At 44.5% G+C, this 10,656-nt stretch overlaps 1 protein-coding gene across 2 annotated transcripts in view; it reads left to right on the top strand.

Moving 5' to 3' along the window:
- LOC103035198 (cytochrome P450 4F3) overlaps positions 1–10,656 on the top strand; it is a 50,430-nt gene that overhangs the window by 17,433 nt on the left and 22,341 nt on the right. The window contains exons 1-2 of one of the 2 annotated variants that reach the window (XM_049464564.1): positions 2,724–2,854; positions 3,734–3,941. In XM_049464564.1, coding sequence (XP_049320521.1) covers positions 3,735–3,941 — 207 coding nt within the window. In that variant the 5' untranslated portion in view covers positions 2,724–2,854; position 3,734. Of the gene's footprint in view, positions 1–2,723; positions 2,855–3,733; positions 3,942–10,656 lie in introns of those variants that run through there. The other variant, XM_049464565.1, reaches the window with a different exon arrangement.

Here is a 10,656-nt window from a genome sequence, read left to right as displayed (position 1 = left end):
TGAATGAATAATAAATGAACAGATGTTAATTTAAAGTGATTGTTTGATTTAGACTGATGTGTATTTTAATCAAAGTATTTGTTTGAGTTAAATAAACCCAATTAAATTGCTTGTTATCACTTTGAGTCATTTTTTCATAAGTCATGAACATGATAATGTGCAGTATATGTGTTTTGAAACATGTTTATGTAATCATGGTGTCTATTGATCCTAAAAAAATAAAATAAAAAAGCCATAAGATGTTAAATCTATCCTACAAATATTTTACAAATTACTAGACATTAAATACTTAAATTCAATTCTTCTTTTAATTTCCAAATGTCATGTCAAGTTAGCTACTGATTAATTAAAATGTTATTTAAGCGAAAATTTTGAGGGTTTTTTTTTTACTTTTTTTGTATATCTATTAAAAAAGGGTAATCTAATTAATCACAATAATATTATGTGATTAACTGTGATCGATCACACTTTCTCTTCTTAAGACTGAAGTTTTATAGTGGATATTTAAATATAAATAAAAGAATGAATGTAAGAAATGTAAAATGCAATTATATTTATATTAGTGGTGTTAATTGAGATACTACTATATACTTGTCTATGTTTAAGGGGAGATAAAGCCCTGGACGTGGGGCGCTGGAATAAAGAATGCATGATAAATTGGATAGAGGAATATTTTTTTTACTTTATTTTAAACATTTCAACTTGGTTGTAAGGATTTAAGAATTAAACTTTAGAATTAGCTGAGTATAAAAGACTATTTTCACACCTGTAGTTGTTAAAGTTTGTAGTTTCTATGATCCGGATCAGTTGATGAGTTTACTAGTGTTTATTTGGAGAGTTTCTCCCTCTGTTTGGTTTGGTTTCACACAGGCACAAAAACCTAAACTCACCAAAATGTGCACCAATAAATAATGCGAGCATATCCTCTCCTCTGATTGGTCAGAGCTGTCTGGTGCGGGAGTGAGAAAGTAAATATAGTGAGTGAAAATTCTGTGTTTCAGTGTGTATATCTGTATATCTGTAGTGCAGTGTGAAGCTGCTTTAATACAGAACACTAGAAATTTGCCGCTGAGTTTACCATAGATGTGAGCAGTGAATGCAGCACAGACTGTGCATGCTCTTAGTGTGTAAACAGCATGGAGCAGCAGAGACAGTGTTTGTTCATCTGGCTAATATATCAGATTAAACTGCACCTTATAAGCAGTTTAGCTCAATTAAAAAGTCAGTAATATTGAAAAAATAATATTAAACATATGCAGAAACAGTCATCTATGAGAAAAGTGTGTTATTATCATATTTTCTTACAGTACTGTTTGTGTACAGCCATCATAACACAGCTTATCGTCAGTTAAACCACAGCTGGAGGAACTGTAAGCCGCCGAAATTCTAATGAAATGGTTTCGCCAGTTTCACCACAGACTGAACAGGCTTGTCTGCTGCAGTAGATAAATACCACATGAGCTTTAAACACCCGATGAGCTTTTTGATAGATGTTAAAAAATGTTTCACAAGCCAGACATACACATTCCCACACTATCTTTAATAAACTCCTGAAGACAGAGCTCTTCAAAGAGCACTTACTCTCCTAACACCTCTTACTAACTACCTTCTACTACCAGATCAGGAGAATCTCTCACTATCTTTAATAAACTCCTGAAGACAGAGCGCTTCAAAGAGCTCTTACTCTCCTAACACCTCTAACTAACTACCTTCCGCTACCAGATCAGGAGCGTCTCTCACTATCTTTAATAAACTCCTGAAGACAGAGCTCTTCAAAGAGCACTTACTCTCCTAACACCTCTAACTAACTACCTTCTACTACCAGATCAGGAGCGTCTCTCACTATCTTTAAGAAACTCCTGAAGACAGAGCTCTTCAAAGAGCACTTACTCTCCTAACACCTCTAACTAACTACCTTCTACTACCAGATCAGGAGAATCTCTCACTATCTTTAAGAAACTCCTGAAGACAGAGCTCTTCAAAGAGCACTTACTCTCCTAACACCTCTTACTAACTACTTCTAACCTCATTTCGTCCTCAATCCTACTATTCCCCTTGACCTCCTTTTTGCCTTGGACTTCTATGTAATATACATCTAATGTAAAATACAGCTGTGGAAAATTTATAGGTTTATGTTTGAGTAAAATGTCTCCCAAATTCCAAATAAAAATATTGTCATTTAGAGCATTTATTTACAGAAAATGAGAAATGGCTGAAATAACAAAAAAGATGCAGAGCTTTCAGACCTCAAATAATGCAAAGAAAACAAGTTCATATTCAATTTGGTAAACACTACCTGATCAATTTACACACTGTGGCAATTTACTGTCCCATGACTTTTGGCATGTAGGCGCATATTTGTATTGCTGCATTTACTTTGAGCTTTAACAAGTAATCTGATTACTCATTACTAATTACTCCTATAAAAAGTAACTTTATAGTTACTTTATTGATTACTTGAAGTTTTTAAAGGTAACTAAGTTAGATTACAAGTTTATTATTATTATTATTATTATTATTATTATTATTATTATTATTATTTATTAATTACATTCAGCAGCTGCCAACAAACCCCACCCTCCACAAACACACACACACACACACACACACACTACCGGGCATTGCAGAGCTCTCTCTCTCTGTCTCTCTCTCTCTCTCTCTTTGGTTACAGGGCTTGTGGGCATTGCATAGCTGTCTCTCTCTCTCTCTCTCTCTCTCTCTCTCTCTCTCTCTCTCAGGGCTTGTGGGAGTTGCAGAGGCTCCAGTTTGCAAATATAACAACACAACTCTCTCTCTCTCTCTCTCTCTCTCTCTCTCTCTCTCTCACACACGGCTTGAACTTCTAGTTCTTCAGGTTGGTCCTATTTTCCTATTTTGTTTTCTTTATTAATTTGTATATAGAGACTGATAGATATTAACCAGATAAATGCCAGATCTTATTTTTTGTATACTGTTGTATTTTAGTTTTTGCTTTAGTGTGATATAGTATGATCTTATTCTTTGATTAAAGTTATTTCACTTATAACTGTATTAGAACATTTAAGGTAACATATCATAAATTAGAATATCATTAAAAAGTTGCTTTATTTTCAGTAATTCAGTTAAAATGTGAAACTCATATATTATATAGATGTATTAAACACACAGAGTGATCTATTTTAACCGTTTATTTCTTTTATTGGTGATGATTATGGCTTACAGCCAATGAAAACCCCAAAAATCAGAGTCTCAGAAAATTAGAATATTATATAGTAAGACCAATTGTTACTTTTGGCAGTGTGGGCAGTGTGCCAAGTCCTGCTGGAAAATGAAATCCTCATCTCCATACAAAAGTTGATCAGCAGAGGGAAGCTGTAAGATATGAAGTGCTGTAAGATTTTATGAGAAAACAAAACTGCACTGACTTTAGACTTGATAATAAAACACAGTGGATCAACACCAGCAGATGACAGACATGACTCTCTCCAAACCATCACTGATCATCAGTAAATTTTACATTTCATTTAAAGTAAATCAAGGGAGCAGAGTCTGGAGGAAGAGTGGAGAGACACACAGACCAAACTGCTCAAGTTCTAGAGTGAAGTTTCCACCAATCAGTGATGGTTTAAAGAGATATGTCATCTGCTGGTGTTGATCCACTGTGTTTTATTATCAAGTCCAAAGTCAGTGTTTTGTTTTCCCAAAAAAATCTTACAGCACTTCCTTGTTTAAGGCTGTGTGTTCTTCTCGGCAGGATGTCTGCTGGGTTGTTTGGGAAGCTGAGGGATCTGCTGTGTTCTCTACTGTCGGGATGCTCCATCCTTCATCTGCTGGGAGTGTGTGTTCTCACACTCGTGGTGGTTCTCGTGGCACGGCTCGCACGGCTGATTTGGAAGCGTAGAGAACTAAGCTGCTTCGCCTGTCCACCTCAGCGGAACTGGCTCCTTGGACACATGGGCCTGGTGAGTCTTTAATCCAGACTATGCCACTGCCACTATGATCGAGAGTCATGCAGCTCGTCATCAGCTGCCGGAGCCCTGAGAGAGCACAATCGGCCTTGCTCTCTCTCTCTGGGTGGGTACAGTAGACGGCCCTCTTTCTCCTCATCACCCCTACGGTGATGTGGATCAGCACAAGGCTGCGTCTGTGAGCTGATGTATCAGAACCGAGTCGCTGCGCTGCTTTCCTCCGAGCGTTAGCGCTGTGATACTACTCGGTATTGCTGTATCAGCAGCAGCTCAAAAAGAGTCAGAGTCTGACTTTATACGTGTCGGAGGAGGCGTGTGCTAGTCTTCACCTTCCTTGTGTTGAGGCATAGCTGAGTAACAGCTGAATGGGTGGAACAATTAGCCTAAAACGGGAGAAAATTAAAAATAAAAATAAAATAAAACAAACACAGAATGATTCTTTACTGTATAGATGTAAGGCTAACTTTTGGCAGATTATTAGATGTAAAATAAAATATAAGTAAATATAAAAAAAATTAAAGAGTGATAATTTATTTACACACAGTGAAAACTACAAAGAAAAAGAACAAAATAAACTAGATTGCAGTTCCTGCAGAAACTGCGAGTGTGATTGCAGTGCTGGCTGGTATCTGCTATGGTGTTGCTAAGGTGTTGCTATGGTATCCGGGGTGGTTGCTAAGGTGTTGCTAGGTGGTTGCTAAGGTGTTGCTAGGCGGTTGCTAAGGTGTTGCTATGGTATCCGGGGTGGTTGCTAAGGTGTTGCTAGGTGGTTGCTAGGTGGTTGCTAGGGTGTTGCTAGGTGGTTGCTAAGGTGTTGCTATGGTATCCGGGGTGGTTGCTAAGGTGTTGCTAGGTGGTTGCTAGGTGGTTGCTAGGGTGTTGCTAGGCGGTTGCTAAGGTGTTGCTATGGTATCCGGGGTGGTTGCTAAGGTGTTGCTAGGTGGTTGCTAGGTGGTTGCTAGGGTGTTGCTAGGCGGTTGCTAAGGTGTTGCTATGGTATCCGGGGTGGTTGCTAAGGTGTTGCTAGGTGGTTGCTAGGTGGTTGCTAGGGTGTTGCTAGGCGGTTGCTAGGCGGTTGCTAAGGTGTTGCTATGTGATCCGGGAAGGTTGCTAAGGTGTTGCTAGGTGGTTGCTAGGTGGTTGCTAGGGTGTTGCTAGGCGGCTGCTAAGGTGTTGCTATGGTATCCGGGGTGGTTGCTAAGGTGTTGCTAGGTGGTTGCTAGGTGGTTGCTAGGGTGTTGCTAGGCGGTTGCTAAGGTGTTGCTATGGTATCCGGGGTGGTTGCTAAGGTGTTGCTAGGTGGTTGCTAGGTGGTTGCTAGGGTGTTGCTAGGCGGTTGCTAAGGTGTTGCTATGGTATCCGGGGTGGTTGCTAAGGTGTTGCTAGGTGGTTGCTAGGTGGTTGCTAGGGTGTTGCTAGGCGGTTGCTAAGGTGTTGCTATGGTATCTGGGGTGGTTGCTAAGGTGTTGCTAGGTGGTTGCTAGGTGGTTGCTAGGGTGTTGCTATGGTATCCGGGGTGGTTGCTAAGGTGTTGCTAGGTAGTTGCTAGGTGGTTGCTAAGGTGTTGCTAGGCGGTTGCTAAGGTGTTGCTATGGTATCCGGGGTGGTTGCTAAGGTGTTGCTAGGTGGTTGCTAGGTGGTTGCTAGGTGGTTGCTAGGCGGTTGCTAGGCGGTTGCTAAGGTGTTGCTATGTGATCCGGGAAGGTTGCTAAGGTGTTGCTAGGTGGTTGCTAGGTGGTTGCTAGGGTGTTGCTAGGCGGTTGCTAAGGTGTTGCTATGTTATCCGGGTGGTTGCTATAGTGTTTCTAGGTGGTTGCTAGGTGATTTATATGCATAAATTAGATTAAATGGTGTTTGCACGTTGCTACGCAACGTGCAAATACATCAATCAGCTATGCACGCTAGGTTGCTCTGGCCGTTCGGGGGTGTCCAAACTTTTGACCCGTGGCTCCATTACACACAGTACTGGGGGGCCGGGGTGTCCAAACTTTTGACCCGTGGCTCCATTACACACAGTACTGGGGGGCCGGGGTGTCCAAACTTTTGACCTAACGCTGTTTTATCCCATAGCTGCTCCATACACTCACAGTACTGGAGTTCTAGCTACCTGTCCTTCGATCTAGCTGCCGTCCTCCGATTGGCCCCATTCATTCCAATGGGGCCACTTCGTACGACAATCGTACGAAATCCGTACGACGTAACTTTTCGTAACGCATATTTTCGGAAAGAGCTCAATAAGTTCTACAGGTCCTCAATTGGTTTCATCTTCGTATTTCAAAAATTGCGACGTCCACGGGCGTGCAAAGTTCTGCCCATTCATTTTCAATGGTCAAAAAAACGCGTACTTACGAAGTTTTTACGAAAAACGTAAGTCCGATCGGAAAGCTGTATACAAGCCCACCATTCCCGATATGGACGCACGTTTTCTCTTTTGAACGAAGTCGATATTTCGAAAACTGCGGCACTAGTTAACCGGACAAAAAACAGGTGGAATAATAATAATAACTAGATTGCAGTTCCTACAGAAACTGCGAGTGTGATTGCAGAGCTGACCGGGGTACCCAAACTTTTGACCAGTTGCTCCATTACACACAGTACTGGGGCACTGGGGTGTCCAAACTTTTGACCCGTGGCTCCATTACACAGTACTGGGGCTCTGGGGTGTCCAAACTTTTGACCCGTGGCTCCATTACACACAGTGCTGGGGCTCTGGGGTGTCCAAACTTTTGACCCGTGACTCCATTACACACAGTGCTGGGGCTCTGGGGTGTCCAAACTTTTGACCCGCAGCTCCATTACACACAGTGCTGGGGCTCTGGGGTGTCCAAACTTTTGACCCGTGGCTCCATTACACACAGTACTGGGCTCTGGGGTGTCCAAACTTTTGACCCGTGGCTCCATTACACACAGTGCTGGGGCTCTGGGGTGTCCAAACTTTTGACCCGTGGCTCCATTACACACAGTGCTGGGGCTCTGGGGTGTCCAAACTTTTGACCCGTGGCTCCATTACACACAGTACTGGGGGGCCGGGGTGTCCAAACTTTTGACCTAATGCTGTTTTATCCCATAGCTGCTCCATTACACACAGTACTGGAGTTCTAGCTACCTGTCCTTCGATCTAGCTGCCGTCCTCCGATTTGCCCCATTCATTCCAATGGGGCCACTTCGTACGACAATCGTACGAAATCCGTACGACGTAACTTTTCGTAACGCATATTTTCGGAAAGAGCTCAATAAGTTCTACAGGTCCTCAATTGGTTTCATCTTCGTATTTCAAAAATTGCGACGTCCACGGGCGTGCAAAGTTCTGCCCATTCATTTTCAATGGTCAAAAAAACGCGTACTTACGAAGTTTTTACGAAAAACGTAAGTCCGATCGGAAAGCTGTATACAAGCCCACCATTCCCGATATGGACGCACGTTTTCTCTTTTGAACGAAGTCGATATTTCGAAAACTGCGGCACTAGTTAACCGGACAAAAAACAGGTGGAATAATAATAATAATAATAATAACTAGATTGCAGTTCCTACAGAAACTGCGAGTGTGATTGCAGTGCTGGCTGGTATCTGCTATGGTGTTGCTAAGGTGTTGCTAAGTGGTTGCTAAGGTGTGGCTATGGTATCCGGGGTGGTTGCTAAGGTGTTGCTAAGTGGTTGCTAGGTGGTTGCTAAGGTGTTGCTAGGCGGTTGCTAAGGTGTTGCTATGGTATCCGGGGTGGTTGCTAAGGTGTTGCTAGGTGGTTGCTAGGTGGTTGCTAAGGTGTTGCTAGGCGGTTGCTAAGGTGTTGCTATGGTATCCGGGGTGGTTGCTAAGGTGTTGCTAAGTGGTTGCTAGGGTGTTGCTAGGCGGTTGCTAAGGTGTTGCTATGGTATCCGGGGTGGTTGCTAAGGTGTTGCTAGGTGGTTGCTAGGGTGTTGCTAGGCGGTTGCTAAGGTGTTGCTATGGTATCCGGGGTGGTTGCTAAGGTGTTGCTAGGTGGTTGCTAGGTGGTTGCTAGGGTGTTGCTAGGCGGTTGCTAAGGTGTTGCTATGGTATCCGGGGTGGTTGCTAAGGTGTTGCTAGGTGGTTGCTAGGTGGTTGCTAGGGTGTTGCTAGGCGGTTGCTAAGGTGTTGCTATGGTATCCGGGATGGTTGCTAAGGTGTTGCTAGGTGGTTGCTAGGTGGTTGCTAGGGTGTTGCTAGGCGGTTGCTAAGGTGTTGCTATGGTATCCGGGGTGGTTGCTAAGGTGTTGCTAGGTGGTTGCTAGGGTGTTGCTAGGCAGTTGCTAAGGTGTTGCTATGGTATCCGGGGTGGTTGCTAAGGTGTTGCTAGGTGGTTGCTAGGTGGTTGCTAGGGTGTTGCTAGGCGGTTGCTAAGGTGTTGCTATGGTATCCGGGGTGGTTGCTAAGGTGTTGCTAGGTGGTTGCTAGGTGGTTGCTAGGGTGTTGCTAGGCGGTTGCTAAGGTGTTGCTATGGTATCCGTGGTGGTTGCTAAGGTGTTGCTAGGTGGTTGCTAGGTCGTTGCTAGGGTGTTGCTAGGCGGTTGCTAAGGTGTTGCTATGGTATCTTTGGTGGTTGCTAAGGTGTTGCTAGGTGGTTGCTAGGTGGTTGCTAGGGTGTTGCTAAGCGGTTGCTAAGGTGTTGCTATGGTATCCGGGGTGGTTGCTAAGGTGTTGCTAGGTGGTTGCTAGGTGGTTGCTAGGGTGTTGCTAGGCGGTTGCTAAGGTGTTGCTATGGTATCCGGGGTGGTTGCTAAGGTGTTGCTAGATGGTTGCTAGGGTGTTTCTAGGCGGTTGCTAAGGTGTTGCTATGGTATCTGGGGTGGTTGCTAAGGTGTTGCTAGGTGGTTGCTAGGTGGTTGCTAGGGTGTTGCTAGGCGGTTGCTAAGGTGTTGCTATGGTATCCGGGGTGGTTGCTAAGGTGTTGCTAGGTGGTTGCTAAGGTGTTGCTAGGCGGTTGCTAAGGTGTTGCTATGGTATCCGGGGTGGTTGCTAAGGTGTTGCTAGGTGGTTGCTAGGTGGTTGCTAGGGTGTTGCTAGGCGGTTGCTAAGGTGTTGCTATGGTATCCGGGGTGGTTGCTAAGGTGTTGCTAGGTGGTTGCTAGGTGGTTGCTATGGTGTTGCTAGGCGGTTGCTAAGGTGTTGCTATGGTATCCGAGGTGGTTGCTAAGGTGTTGCTAGGTGGTTGCTAGGTGGTTGCTAGGGTGTTGCTAGGCGGTTGCTAAGGTGTTGCTATGGTATCCCGGGTGGTTGCTAAGGTGTTGCTAGATGGTTGCTAGGTGGTTGCTATGGTGTTGCTAGGCAGTTGCTAAGGTGTTGCTATGGTATCCAGGGTGGTTGCTTTGGTGTTGCTAAGTGGTTGGTAGGTCACTCCTAAGCAGTTGCTAGGTGGTTGCTAAGGTGTTGCTATGGTATCCGGGGTGGTTGCTATGGTGTTTCTAGGTGGTTGCTAGGTGATGTATATGCATAAATTTGATTAAATGGTGTTTGCACGTTGCTACGCAACGTGCAAATACATCAATCAGCTATGCACGCTAGGTTGCTCTGGCCGTTCGGGGGTGTCCAAACTTTTGACCCGTGGCTCCATTACACACAGTACTGGGGGGCCGGGGTGTCCAAACTTTTGACCCGTGGCTCCATTACACACAGTACTGGGGGGCCGGGGTGTCCAAACTTTTGACCCGTGGCTCCATTACACACAGTACTGGGGGGCCGGGGTGTCCAAACTTTTGACCTAATGCTGTTTTATCCCATAGCTGCTCCATACACTCACAGTACTGGAGTTCTAGCTACCTGTCCTTCGATCTAGCTGCCGTCCTCCGATTGGCCCCATTCATTCCAATGGGGCCACTTCGTACGACAATCGTACGAAATCCGTACGACGTAACTTTTCGTAACGCATATTTTCGGAAAGAGCTCAATAAGTTCTACAGGTCCTCAATTGGTTTCATCTTCATATTTCAAAAATTGCGACGTCCACGGGCGTGCAAAGTTCTGCCCATTCATTTTCAATGGTCAAAAAAACGCGTACTTACGAAGTTTTTACGAAAAACGTAAGTCCGATCGGAAAGCTGTATACAAGCCCACCATTCCCGATATGGACGCACGTTTTCTCTTTTGAACGAAGTCGATATTTCGAAAACTGCGGCACTAGTTAACCGGACAAAAAACAGGTGGAATAATAATAATAACTAGATTGCAGTTCCTGCAGAAACTGCGAGTGTGATTGCAGTGCTGGCTGGTATCTGCTAAGGTGTTGCTAGGTGGTTGCTAAGGTGTTGCTATGGTATCCGCGGTGGTAGCTAAGGTGTTGCTAGGTGGTTGCTAGGTGGTTGCTAGGGTGTTGCTAGGCGGTTGCTAAGGTGTTGCTATGGTATCCGGGGTGGTTGCTAAGGTGTTGCTAGGTGGTTGCTAGGTGGTTGCTAGAGTGTTGCTAGGCGGTTGCTAAGGTGTTGCTATGGTATCCGGGGTGGTTGCTAAGGTGTTGCTAGGTGGTTGCTAGGGTGTTGCTAGGCGGTTGCTAAGGTGTTGCTATGGTATCCGGGGTGGTTGCTAAGGTGTTGCTAGGTGGTTGCTAGGTGGTTGCTAGGGTGTTGCTAGGCGGTTGCTAAGGTGTTGCTATGGTATCCGGGGTGGTTGCTAAGGTGTTGCTAGGTGGTTGCTAGGTTGTTGCTAGGCGGTTGCTAAGGTGTTGCTATGGTATCCGGGGTGGTTGCTAAGGTGTTGCTA

Source organism: Astyanax mexicanus, chromosome 15, assembly GCF_023375975.1.
Source record: "Astyanax mexicanus isolate ESR-SI-001 chromosome 15, AstMex3_surface, whole genome shotgun sequence".
Taxonomy (NCBI): Eukaryota; Metazoa; Chordata; class Actinopteri; order Characiformes; family Acestrorhamphidae; genus Astyanax; species Astyanax mexicanus.
The sequence above is the reverse complement of the archived record's forward strand: the minus strand, read 5'-3'. Positions and strand labels throughout refer to the sequence as shown.